The sequence below is a fragment of the Pseudophryne corroboree genome, chromosome 3 (assembly GCF_028390025.1).
Source record: "Pseudophryne corroboree isolate aPseCor3 chromosome 3, aPseCor3.hap2, whole genome shotgun sequence".
NCBI lineage: Eukaryota > Metazoa > Chordata > Amphibia > Anura > Myobatrachidae > Pseudophryne > Pseudophryne corroboree.
Window position 1 is genome coordinate 461,629,494 of NC_086446.1, and position 13,639 is coordinate 461,643,132.

General features: G+C 43.3%; 1 protein-coding gene across 1 annotated transcript in view; it reads right to left on the reverse strand.

The window, feature by feature from the left end:
* LOC135057308 (polycystin-1-like) overlaps positions 1-13,639 on the reverse strand; it is a 191,282-nt gene that overhangs the window by 97,196 nt on the left and 80,447 nt on the right. Inside the window, exons 19-25 of the mRNA XM_063963198.1 lie at positions 13,488-13,622; positions 13,043-13,181; positions 12,006-12,557; positions 10,885-11,044; positions 10,383-10,635; positions 8,180-8,369; positions 1,068-1,235 (exon numbers count right to left, since the gene is read on the reverse strand). Coding sequence (XP_063819268.1) covers positions 1,068-1,235; positions 8,180-8,369; positions 10,383-10,635; positions 10,885-11,044; positions 12,006-12,557; positions 13,043-13,181; positions 13,488-13,622 — 1,597 coding nt within the window. The remainder of the gene's footprint in view (positions 1-1,067; positions 1,236-8,179; positions 8,370-10,382; positions 10,636-10,884; positions 11,045-12,005; positions 12,558-13,042; positions 13,182-13,487; positions 13,623-13,639) is intronic.

Sequence of the window (13,639 nt, forward strand, 5' to 3'; positions counted from 1 at the left end):
CTATTAGGTAGCGTAGGACTGCTCAGAGAAGCCTTGACACGGCTCAGCAGCTAACCACGTATTTGCAAATGAATGTAACAAATATCTCTGAAATTCTATTACCAGATAGGTTCTGGTATCGGGTATTAGTCAGTGTGCTGGGGGGATACCAGGGGTGGAAAAAGCACCCCCCCCCCCTCTCTGTTTGCTGTTTACTGTGACCCTTCCCCTTTTCTAGCACCTGATAAGTATTTCCAGAGTGATTGAGCAGCTACCACTGTGTTTGTTTGCATGTGTGAGAAGGCATTGAATAGGAGCAGCAATTGGAAGGCATGCTGGTCCTTGTAGTGCTAATGGGAGATTTTAGGGGTTGCTCTCAGGTAAGCTAGCCCTCAATCTGGATGTAGTTTTGTATGACCCTTTATCATGAGGCCTTACTGTAGACCAGTGATGGCTAACCTTGACACTCCAGCTGTTGAACTACACATCCCAGCATGCCCTGCTACAGTTTTGCTATTTGGGCTTGCTAAAACTGATGCAGGGCATGCCGGGATATGTAGTGCAACAACAGCTGGAGTGTCAAGGTTAGCCATCACTGCTGTAGATAAATCACATGACCCTATGTGGGCACTGCTATTAGGTAGTGTAGGACTGCTGATATCAGAGAAGCCTTGACACGGCTCAGCAGCTAACCATGTATTTGCAAATTCATGTAACAAATATCTCTGAAATTCTATTACCATATATGCTCAGGTATTGGTGTGGGTATTTGTCAGTGTGCTGGGGGGATACCAGGGGGAGAAAAAGCACCTACATCCCTGTTTGGAGTTTAGGGTTAGACTGTTGGAGGGGTAGGGTTAGGCTGTGGGCAGGAGGGGTTAGGGTTAGCTTACTGCAGTGCCCCTGTCGGGATTTCAAGCAGTCGGGATGCCAGTGTCGGTATTCTGAGCGCCTGCATCCTATCGGTAACCCATACCCAACCCTTTAATACTATTATTTCAAACAGTTTCTGATTATCTTTCTTAAACTTCACCTTTATTTACTTTTTGATTATTTTACATGATCTACTAAAATAAATATTATCATACCAGTGTTGTCATGCCACACACGAATCTTCCAAATCTCTCCCAAGTTACTATCTGTTTCAACCTGGAATATATCAATACTCCCAGTATTAAAACCTCCCCTGTTGTCCAGGTCACGGGCTCCGCTCTGATTCAGTCCATACAGACAGATCCCAACATGCGCAGTTGTACCTGAGAGAATTGTGATAATTAGGTACAGATGGATAGGATACACGTATGTACAATAAACCATGTTAACACAGGTATAAATGAAATGCATGGCCAAGAGCTCAAAGCAATTATGTAAGCTAATTTAATAGAATTATTAGTATAGAGATATGTGCACCACAAAGAACACTACATATCAACGGATATAGGGGGTCATTCCGAGTTGATCGTTCGCTGCCAGCGATCAGGTGAAACAATGACATTTCTGTGCATGCGTATGCCCACCAATGCGCATGTGCGAAGTACGGGTACAAAGCTCCTTGTGGTTGTGCTCAGGTTCTAGCGAAGTTCTCCTTCGCACTGACGGCCGCAAGAAGATTGACAGGAAGGGGGTGTTACTTGGTGTCAACTGACCGTTTTCAGGGATTGTTTGCAAAAACGCAGGCGTGTCTGAAAAAATGCAGGCGTGGCTGGGCGTTCGCTGGGCAAGTGTATGACGTCAAATCTGGACACGAATAGTCTGAAGTGATCGCAAGCGCTGAGTAGGTTCAGAGCTACTCTGAAACTGCACAAACTGTTTTTGTAAAGCTCGGCTGCACATGCGTTCGCACTTTTGCTAAGATAAAATACACTCCCCAGTGGGCGGCGGCATAGCGTTTGCACGGCTACTAAAACTAGCTAGCGAGCGATCCACTCGGAATGACCCCCATGGTTAATATAACATTTTTACCAGGAATCATCAATGGCACAGGCAGAAAAGAAAGTAGATATGTTCTTCATGGGTAATAGTGAATTATTCAGCTTGTTGGGACTATACCACATTAATGCACTCTACATATGATAGGGTATCCCTGCACACACCAGCCAGTATCTAAAACTCATTGAGAACTGCATTAGGTATCATAAAATACAAATACATGCTATTGTAAAAAATAAAAAAGGTTAAAATATCTAAATTATTACCATGGTTGACTAAGTGTTGGTTAGTTTTTTTATTTATTTTTTACAACTACTGTCTTTCTTTGCAATATGTTATATTTAAAATGTTATTTTCACATGAGAAAATATTAACTGGCAGATTCAATTGCGGATGGGAAATTTAAGAAACTTAGCAGTGGAGGGTTTTTCCTGCAGCCGTGGGGGTTTTTCGTAGTCAGTTAGGGGACGCCTCCAGAGCTTGTCTGATTTTTCCTAAAATCTTTATTTTTAGGAAAATTCACCAGGCCTTGCTCTTCACCCCGCAGCACAACCCCCCCCCCCCCCCTTCCCCCATCCCCCGTCCCCTAGGACTAATTAAGCAATTAAAGGTGTACAATTAGCTTAATTAGTCTGTAAGTACTTTCCTTCCAAAGCGGGGTCTTCTTCCTCCAGCGCCGGGAGCCGCATCGTTCATTGTTCGTATTGTACACATTGGCCCTCATTCCGAGTTGTTCGCTCGCTAGCTGCTTTTAGCAGCATTGCACACGCTAGGCCGCCGCCCTCTGGGAGTGTATCTTAGCTTAGCAGAATAGCGAACGAAAGATTAGCAGAACTGCTACTAAATATTTTCTTGCAGTTTCTGAGTAGCTCCAGACCTACTCCTAGATTGCGATCAGCTCGGTCCGTGTAGTTCCTGGTTTGACGTCACAAACACGCCCTGCGTTCGGCCAGCCACTCCCCCATTTCTCCAGACACTCCCGCGTTTTTCCCTGACACACCTGCGTTTTTTAGCACACTTCCGGAAAAGGCTCAGTTACCACCCAGAAATGCCCCTTTCCTGTCAATCATTCACCGATCAGCAGTGCGACTGAAAAGCGTTGCACGAACAACAGCAAAACTGCTAAGTTTTTAGTTAAATCACTAAGCGCATGCATGTTGCGTACCATGCGCATGCGCATTTAGCAGCAAAACGCAGGATAGCGAAAATCGGCAACGAGCGAACAACTCGGAATGACCACCATTGGGCGATATTACAAAGTATATCGCTCAGAAGGGTGAAAATGAGCGATATCGTTTAAAATATCATCTAGTGTATATGCATGTTTAGACACCGACGCTGGTGCTAGTAACCTTTCCAAGGATGAAGAGACCTGGACTAATCCTTGCACAGAATGGGCTAATCCCCGAGCACATTCTATTCCCTGCTGGGGAAGCAGAGGGAACCTGAGAAGTAGCAGGTGCCAGAGGCAGCAACTGAGGTGGACCTACAGGACCAGCATGCGGCTCTGAAGCTGAAGAGAGTTGCTTTGAGAGTTCTGCAATAGCTGATCCCATGTAGGGGTCAACATGTCTATAGTAGCAACCCCTGGTGAAGTGAGTAATAGCTCTCCCCCTCACAAATTATGCAAACAGCACCATGGTCTGTTGTAGGCTTAGGGACTTTAGCCTGACAAATATTTTAGTCACAGTGCCTCCGTTCTCTGGTAGTCTTGGGGCAGTATCCTATTAGGTGCAGTGAGTTACCACACGGTATTAATGGGCTTTTAGCCCGTTAGCGCTAGAGTGGTCATTTATCACTCTTTATCCATCTCCACTTTATCACTTTTTAAGGCTTAATACATTTGGGCCTTAAGAGCCTGAAAACTACACCCTGCTCCTCTGTGCACTTGAAAAAAACTGGAGTCTTGAGGCTTTCGGAGGATAGAAGGGAGTGGAGTTAATGTTCAAACAAGATAAGTTTAAGTGCCAAGGTCCTCGGACTCATTCCTATGCACCAGTATTCCAGTGTCCCCTAGAGGAAGAAGTAGAAACATTGTAAAACAGGTCCCAGCTAACATAAGAGATTCTTATCACTAAGTTCCAATTATATTACAACAGCCATAGCAACGAAACGGGTGTGCATGGGTTTCCTTACCTTTAGCATGTAAGCTTTTAGGAAGTGCCCTCTTCCTTCTTGTTATCCCCCTAGTACTATCCATGCCACCCAGTGACGTGCGGTGAGGTGAGTCAGAAAATTTTCTTTCATACTAACATATAAGACAGAGTTTTGACTATATAAATGTGGAAATGTGTTCCGGCGCTGGGACGATGTGTCTGCTCCCAGCGCCGGGCAAACAGAAGTGGCGGGTGTCCGGTGCCGGGACCATCTATTGGTTCCCGGCAATGGTTATACTGCAGAGATGGCCAGCGCTGCGGAAGTGGCGCTTCAAACTTTGCGCTGATTCACCAGGCAATCGGAAACACTGGCAGAGGGATTTAAAATCCGGCACCCTCTGTGAGCTAATCACGGCTCGCGGAGCAGCAGCCAATAGAAAGCGCCCGTGGCGAGCTGGCCCCACCCCTGGCTTGTGATGTCAGATGCTGCCGGGGAGCGGAGAAGTCAGGCGGCGGCGGAAGATGATAGATACCACGTGAAGAGCTCCAGTGGCCTGAAGACACCGGGATCAGAGTGCGGCTGGGGACCAGAGAGGCTACCAGTGGTTGAAAGAGAAAGCTGCCCCCTGGTGCCTCTCCCAACGGACAGGTAGGCCCTCGGTGAGGGCACCTGTCACCTACTCCCCTCCCTAGACCATCAGGGATTGGGCACTAGGCCCGTGAGCACAGTCAGGCTAGGGTCTGTTGCGCGGTAGGCGGGCATTAGGTCCGTGGACATAATTCAGACCTCTGGCCTGTGCACTTTTGTGGGCACTAGGTTCTAATTAATTAGTGCCCCCAAATGAGAAAGTTGATCTGGGCAGTAGGCCCAGGTCACCAGAAGGTGATTAATCGTAGGCAGGCTGTAAGCCTGATCCCTACATAAAGGTAGGGCTGGGCATTAGGCCCAGGTCACTCCAACGTGCCCTAGTAGCAGGCTTTTAGCCTGAGCCACATTAAATAAGAGTGATCTGGGCATTAGGCCCAGGTCATTCCAACCTGCCCCATGATAGGCGGGTGGTGTGCCCGTGCCTACATTGAATACGTGTGATCTGGACACTAGGCTCAGGTCACTCCTGCCGCTGAGCTAGGCAGGCCAAAAGGGTCTGAGCCTTGTAGTTAATAAGGTGATGTGGGCATAGGCCCAGATCAATAGTGTGCCCCTCATTTAGGTCAGAGCCCCTGCATTGCGTTGGACAGTATGCCCAATTGAACACTGAGGAGAGGTGGGCAGGCTTTGCAGCACCCACTCCCCAGTAATTAAAGTAATTTTCCCTGTGTGGAGGAACATTTAGCTGTAACAGCTTGAAAGCAGAGACGTAAATAGACAGGACGTTGCCTATTCTTGTACAGTGTTATTGTGATGTTTGCTGTTTCTGTGCAGGAAAAAGTTTGTTTCATATGTTGCGCGTAGAGTTTGTGCTGCACCACACACACCAGAGTTAGTTTGAGTGCTCTGTTAATGAAGCTAGTATAGCGGAAGCACCCTAGGTTAGGTTTTAGCCCTGCACGGCTGTTGCAGTGTTTCTGTCTGCTTACAGGGATCTGTAAGTGGAGAAGCGGAGAGTGTACAAGAATAGCAATGGTGAGCAACATCTACATCTGTCTTGTCTTGTGTGTTTGTTTGTTTGTTTGTTTGTTTGTTTGCTTCTACCTATCTATCCTCCTTTCTTCTGGGCGGACAATGAGCCTTGCAGTCCGGTGCGAGGTTGAATTTTCACCTGGTGCGTAAGTATTAATAGGTTATAATTCGATGCTCTGAGGCCAAGAGTGCAGAGGATGACCTTATCTAAGCCAGACACCCCTGATCCAGAAGACAGCTTGGTTTGGTGGGCATTTATGTCTGTAGTCAGGAGGAACGGTACTCACATCATCCCCTTCCTACTAGATTGTCGTGTCAGTTTCCAGTTGGTGTACTAGGACTGTTGATTTATCTAGCGGCCTGAAGGTGAGAGGGTGCAACACCAGCAAGGGTGTAGCTACCATAGGTGCAGGCAGTGCGGCTGCTATGGGGCCCAGAGCTGAGAAGGGCCCACCTTCCCTGTCACAGTTACATGCGTTACATACATTTTACGCCATCAGGTGGTACGTAGGGGTCCTTTCAAACTTTTTCCTTGGGGCCTGCAATATATCTAGGTATGCGCCTGGGTCTGTAGTGTGGTATAAAATGAACTGGTGGGCATGTTAATGTTATATAATATGAACTAGGGCACTGTAATGAGGCACACTTTGAACAGGGAGCACTATATATCATAATGTGAATTGGGGGTACTGTGCGGCATAATGTGTACTGGCAGCTCTGAAATGTGACATAGGGCTAAATTAAGCAGTACTGCGATTCATATAATAATCTATGGCACTACTATGGGAGCATAACATTAACTAAGGCTCTACTATGGTTCAGTGAATGAACTAGGGCACTATTATAGGGCATAAAATTAACAACTGCTGCAGAAAAGTGTCTCTCTAGAAGCATTGGTACGGGGGCCCCTTCAAAATATTGCTATGGGACCCGCAAAGTTCTGGCTACGCCCCTGAACACCAGGTAAGAAGCAAGGCAGCAGGCATTGCACTGTAGGCATCAAATAAAGTATATGAAAAAGACAAAGAAAATATTAGAAATATCTTCTTTGTATTATTCTAGTAATTTTTATAGTCAAAACTCTAGAGTAATAAGCCTTTTCTTTTCTACACATCTCTGATCAAAACTCACCAAATTTCCAGCAGTATGTACTGCTGCACCTGTGTATAATGCCCACATGGACTCTTTGGCTCAAATATTCGGTGGTATTCAAATGATATATCACGCCCAATCTCCTTTCTACAGTGATCCCCGTTATCACACATATCATGGCCATAGTAGTCAGGTTTAGCTGCGTAAAGGGTTAGGGTGCCTTGCAACCCCGGGGGTAGCAAGCTGAAATGATTATACCACGGTCGTCAGCAGAAACAGAACGGGTGTGGAAGGAGGTGAAAAGAATTGAATACCGCCCATTGTGTGTAAATCTGTCTCTGGTACTAGCCAATGCCTCCTCAGCCATTTACCGCACCGCACGTTCCCGATGCCACCAGTACTCGTCTTTTGTCTCCTTTGGTGACTATGATACTGTTTACTTGCACATACAATAGAGAATATTTGAGTGCTACCCTTCTCCCGAACACCTTTGCCCCACCCCCCACCACCACGACCACAGCCCCCCTTGATCCTGCTTCTTTAGATGTAGGCGGTTTTCGACCCTTGCCCCTGTACTCTTCCGCCCCTGGCATAGTTTTAATTGTACTTGTGGTATTTGTCTTTATATTTCCATATATATGCCACTTATGGGTCTATTTACTAAGCCTTGGTTGGAGATAAATTTGACGGAGATTAAGTCCCAGCCAATCGGCTCCTTACGGCCATGTCACAGGCTGCGTTTGAAAAATGTCAGTTAGGAGCTGATTGGCTGGTACTTTATCCCCATCAGCTTTATCTCCGTCCAAGTCTTAGTAAATAGACCCCTTATTCCTGTATGGCGCTGCATACATTTTATGATGCCTAATAAAAGAGATATGGCATTTACTGTAGAGTAATGAATGGGGAAGGGGGTTGGTGATGAAGGGATCAAACCTCAAGGATGGAGGCCTAGGTAGAAAAGAGTTTTGTGAATCATAAAAGTCTGGTGCAAACACATGGCCGTTGGTTGGGTTTGTAATATGTTCTTATTTGTGCACTAGGCACACTTTCAGGATGAAGGCTGGTGTTGTGATCAAGGGTTGAGATTCTTCAAGCTGGAAACCTACCAGGCATCTAGCAGCCATGAGATTATCTTTGATGAGTATCTAACTGAGCTTAGAGACACCAGGAATAGGTCATGGGTGAAAATAAAATGATTTATATGTGGATATCATGCCAAAATCCTGCCTACATTAATCTTTAAAATAAGTATTATATGCAACTTTGTTGAGAGTGTCCTGTGGTAACTGTCTTTACGCCTTTTTTGCTCTACAGAACATTAGTAATGTTGCAACCTTTATTTCTTTGCATTCATATTAGCTTCTTTGCATTCATGTTAGCAAGTATGTACATTTAATTATATATCTGTGCAAAGTGTAAATACGCACATGTCCAGACAAGCTATGTGAGGAAACATACGCACCTGCGCCCCTCCTCCAGCCTGTCTTCACCAGTACCCAGTATCTGTATTGACCTTGCGGACCACACAGTGGAATGATTCCTACTCGTGACACATCCAAATGGTCCAACTTGTGAGAAATTAGGACCAGCAGCACATATAAAGAAAGAAGCACTAAACAACATGTCACCACAAGTGTCCATTGTTGAGGATCCTAAGTGAGGGATAACAGTGTAGGATGGGGAAAGTATGAAAGTGGAATAAGAACCAAAACACAAGGAAAATTAAGTACAGCAAAATCGGGAAGTACTGTAAACTAAATATAATATAAAAATCCAACAAACATATAGGATATAGTGAGCTTATTTGTCAAAATAATATTTTAGTTTTAGTTAATAGTAAAAGTTTTAAAATGAAGCATAGTGCACTAACTATCAAACTTACAAACTTAACAGTAATATTTTTGAGTACAGTAGGTAAATTATGCTGTAAAATATATATATATATATATATATATATATATATATATACGTATACGTATGTATAAAATTACACATATATGGCTATCTCCCAGTAAACCAAAATAATAATAAAAAAAAGGAATAAAAGAAAATGATATAAAGAAAACGACCCTCACCTTTTACTGCCAATCCAGGCATGTGCACCGTATACCAAGTATCCAAAAACAATTAAAGAGGCAATTTCATGAAAATATCAGTTTGTTTGTTTTTTATATAGAAATCGCTGTGGCAGGTTATAAGAATTTTGTAATTTATCTTTTTCCAAAGATTTTTTTCAAGTATGCTACTTCTGATATTGCATTACCATGGCAACCACCGACACATGGCAAGTTTATATCATGCGAGAGACCCATAAAGGTTTGTCTCTACAGTCTCCTTTTTACCTCTGTGCCAACACTTGACATGAGAGCAGTAATACTGTGTCTGGCAACAATTTTGATTGTCAACAAAGAAGATTTTGAAAAGAAAATAATGATTTGTAGAAAGATAGCAAAGCAAAACCAAACACATTTGTTGAAAGAGAGTACAGACAATGAAAACACTATAGTTATACCAATTCCAGGAATGTCCATGCTTTAGACATACATAAAAGCATTCTCTATAAATATCTATTTATCTATCTGTTTATCTATACACAAAGTGCTTCTTTTGTTGTGGTACTCTAAATTTCTTTTTGGTTTAATTTTTAATTATTTTTCCTAGATCCAGAAACGCTAAGAAACTACTGAAATCATTTCAGAAATTAGTAAAATCGGTATCTTGGAAATTACTATTTTTCTGTGTACCAGCATATAGGTGCATAATGATCTGGCCAGACAGCGGCATCTGGCCAGAGTTGTCCGTGGTAATAGACAAGTGACACTGGCTCAAATCACATCCACATTCAATGTAGGAGGTACCATACACAGCAAGGCAGTGCAGAATTCTTTAGCTTCCATGAGATATGGGAGCAGAAGATCCACCAGAGTACCCCTGTTAACACTATGAAACTGAACACTGCGTTTCACCTGGGCTAATTGTACCCTGGGGGACTGGCAACATTTGGCGTGGTCTGATGAGACATGGTAGGGTTCGGGTGTGGTGCAGACCCCATGAGGCCATGGACCCCATCTGTCAACAATGCACCGTATAGGATTATGGTAGTTCCATAATGGTGTGAGGTGTGTTCACTTGGCATGGCCCACTTGAAAATGTTACTGACCGGTAACCGCTGTGTTGCAGTGCTTATTGACCATTTGTAGCTATTTATGTACCCCCAAAATGATGGAATATTCCAGCAGGATAGTGCACTATATCATTGGTCTCAAGTTGTCCATAATTGGTTCGAGGAGCATTCTGGATAGTTCAGATGAATGGTGTGGCCACCAAGCTCATCTGATATGAACCCAATCAAGCATTTATGGGACATGATGGAGAGGACCATTCACACCCATGATCTTGTACTTACAAATATCAAGGAGCTTTGGGAAGCTATCCAGGTGACATGGGTTAACATCTCTCTAAAGGTCTACCATTCACTTGTGGAATTGATGCCATGTTGAGTTGTTGCACTTTGCCAGGCTAGAGGGGGTCCTACATGATACTAAGCACCTATCCCATGACTGTTGGCACTTCAGTGTATAGATATAGAGTTAAATATATTCCAAACACAGGTAGGCACACACATGTACAAATATATAATTTTTCTTCAAAAAGTTTATACTTACAGGGGGAAGCAAAACAAGGTGATGTAAGGGCACAAAAACACTGGCACCGAACAGTGTAAGGTGGCGAGTATGACAAACGGCCTGGTGTGGTTGGCTGGCATTGCTTGGGGTCATGCCATTTGTTCTCCATCTATGGCTGGTCATATGGAAGTACTGACAAAGGCTTGAGAAGAGGCTGACAGAGGCTGTGACTGAGTTGATTGAAAGCAGGCTAGTGATATTGACCTGATACTCAAGCAAGGACACTGGCCAACTAAGATACAGCAAACAAAAGAACAATGAATGGAGATTCATATTTATTTAAATAGTATAGAGGTTTCTGTAAAGTCATGTAAATCCTAGTGTGTTAAGGGACAGTGTTTACTTAAACAACTGGCGTAAATAATAAAGGAAATAGGTTATCCAATATAACTGGGGAAGGAGGAATTTACTAGCTCTAGAAGAATTTCTAGAGTAAGGGAGTAAAGAAATTGAAAATTATTGATTACAATCAAACATTTACCTCCATTTACTGGGAAGAAGCAGGCTTATATTTTGTCTGTCCTGTGCCCCAAGAGTTAGATTGTACATGTAGATCCTTTTCCTGACAGATTGATTGGTGGAATGAATAGGTCCATATGAAATTAACAATGTTGGGGAATTTTCAAGAGACCAGTCTGACCCTACAAAATAATCACAGACCATGGCTTCAAAGAAGGACAGTTCTATTACAGCCCCAGGAAACCAAATTACATCACACAACAGATTAAACATCAAATGTTTTCAAAATATTAAAGAAGAGGGATATTTAGTAATAGAGCATTTGGGTGAAGACGTGCACTGAGCAACCAATCATGTCCAGTACATGTCATACAATAAAATACAGGCTCTGTCTGGTTATTATGGTTTAGTGCAAATTTAAAAGGGTAAGATTGTTGATTATCTTGGATCCGAATACTTGTCTTCCAGTGTGATGGTTAAATAATAACACTGAGTAACTGGCAATGTTTGCATTACCTACATATTTATAGGTACATTTAAGTGAATGTGATTTTGCGCTGAGCATCTATGGGGTGCTAATTTAGTGATGAGCGGATTCGGTTTTACTCGGTTTTACTCGGTTCTCAAAACCGAATCTTATTGGCTCACTGATGTCACGTGTTTTGGATAGCCAATAAGATTCGGTTTTGAGAACCGAGTAAAACCGAGTAAAACCGAATCCGCTCATCACTAGGTGCTATCAGCCAGACACGGCACTCCTGACATAACAAGTTTTCCTGCACACCTCAGTGAAGGATGAGGGAATATTTGCAATGTTGATGGCTGCCATGTTCCCCAGCACATTGCAGCCATTGTAGAGAATTTGTCCCATAAAGGTTTTAAGTGAAGTTGTTAAATTACGTTATTATAACCCTTTCTGGCAAATAAATGTATGGGGAACTTACTATTATTTTTCTCAGTTGCGATCAACAAGGCATTAAAATGTTCTTGCTAAGTCTGATCATTTATTCTCAGAAGCTACAGCAGTATTATTATTATTATTATTATTATTATTATTATTATTAATAATAATAATAATAATAATAATAATAATAATAATAATAATACACATTATTATGGCTACATCCCCTCATATTCACTTACCATTCATTGTAGTGATATCAATGTACAAATGTGTTCCTGCAGATCTGTGTGCCAGCTCAGTAGTTACTGTAATGTTGGCACTCCCTCTTGGTGGTAGGAAGACTGATGTTGGGGTCAGAATGACCTCTTTCCTGACAGGCATTCTCAGTTGAATGGCTGAACCTGCTGGCAAGTCTTTCACTGGTACAGAATCCCCCCTGAGTGATGTGAATTCCAAAGCCACTAGTTGGGATGTCACAGACATATTAGGAAGAAGTCCATCAGGAAAAGGGTTATTGTCCAGCTCTATAGTTACTTGTAGGAGTTCATGGTGACCTAACAAAGTACTTGGCAGAACATGCAGCTTAGAGTCTTGGCTGAGGTCAGAAGGAGTTGAGTACAGCAGGTGCTGAGGAAGAATTCTTGTTGCTTGTATTTTAACTCCAGGAACATGAATTATCAGAGGCTCCTCACCAATCATCCGTGACCTCCCGAGAGATACTGTCAATGTTCGTGCCAGGTTAAAGGCAAAGAGAGAAAGATCTTCAGAATATGAGGAAGTCAAAGCACCACCTACAGTAAAGAAATGTGAATACTTTTTATTATTTGTACAGCTCATTTTAATTAAATACGTTCTAAGAATACAGCAAGTAAATACAGTATGTTGTAAAATATGCAGAAGAGTGGTATATTGCTGTTTAGAAGTAAGTAAACATATACACAGTGGGGGGAATTCAACTGTTTCTCCCCGCAGCCGCCACTAGATGGCGCCCAAAGGAGCAATTCAATTGTTGCTCAGTTCAGGTGCACCGAGCCACGGGGAGACACATTTCAGCTCGCAGCCCCCCGTGCTGGCGAGCTGAAATGTGAGAAAAGTGACCTAACAGTACTTTTCGCAGCTAAACCCAACACTAATGAACGGGATCGGCGGGATAAACAGCATCAATTCAAAATCGCCCCTGCGATCTCCCTTCACTCGAGCATCGATATCAACTGAATTCCCCCCACGAGTTTTCTCATAACTGCACTTTCCTAAGTTTCCCCTTATTGCCTCCTACCTAGCAGAGTGAGTATGTTTTCTTGAATGTCATTCTCAGCTCTTTGACCCCTGTCACCTTCCACAGTCAGCACATGGATCATTTTCTCTGTGACTTCCAGGACTTTAAGCCATATTGCAGTATCCATCTCATGAGGGTCCTTAAGATGAGATAAGACATACTGTTACACAAGTACAGGGGCACCGATACAAACTGGCGGCGGGATGTAATGGAGTCCAAGGTCACCTGAAGTGCGGGATGCCGGACAATCTCAGACTTTTTTTAAAGGAGAAAAAACACTTACAATGCAAACTTTTGTTTTAAAGGGCAGTCACTTACAAGGCATGGGTTTGGCTTGTAAGTGTCTGCCCTTTTAAAAAAAAAGTCTGAGATCGGCCAGCATCCCGCACCTCAGGCGATCTCGGTCTCCATTACATCCCGCCGAATTTGTTATTAGTAAACGTACCATGCATTGCGTCAAAGCTGCACTGACAGCAGCTACCTCCCACAAACTGGAGAGATTAACAGAAGACACTGCCTGTGTTACATTGTTACGTATTTGGACGTGGTAATTGTGCTCCCTGTCCGTTGTATTATTATCCTGAGTAAAGATGCAAA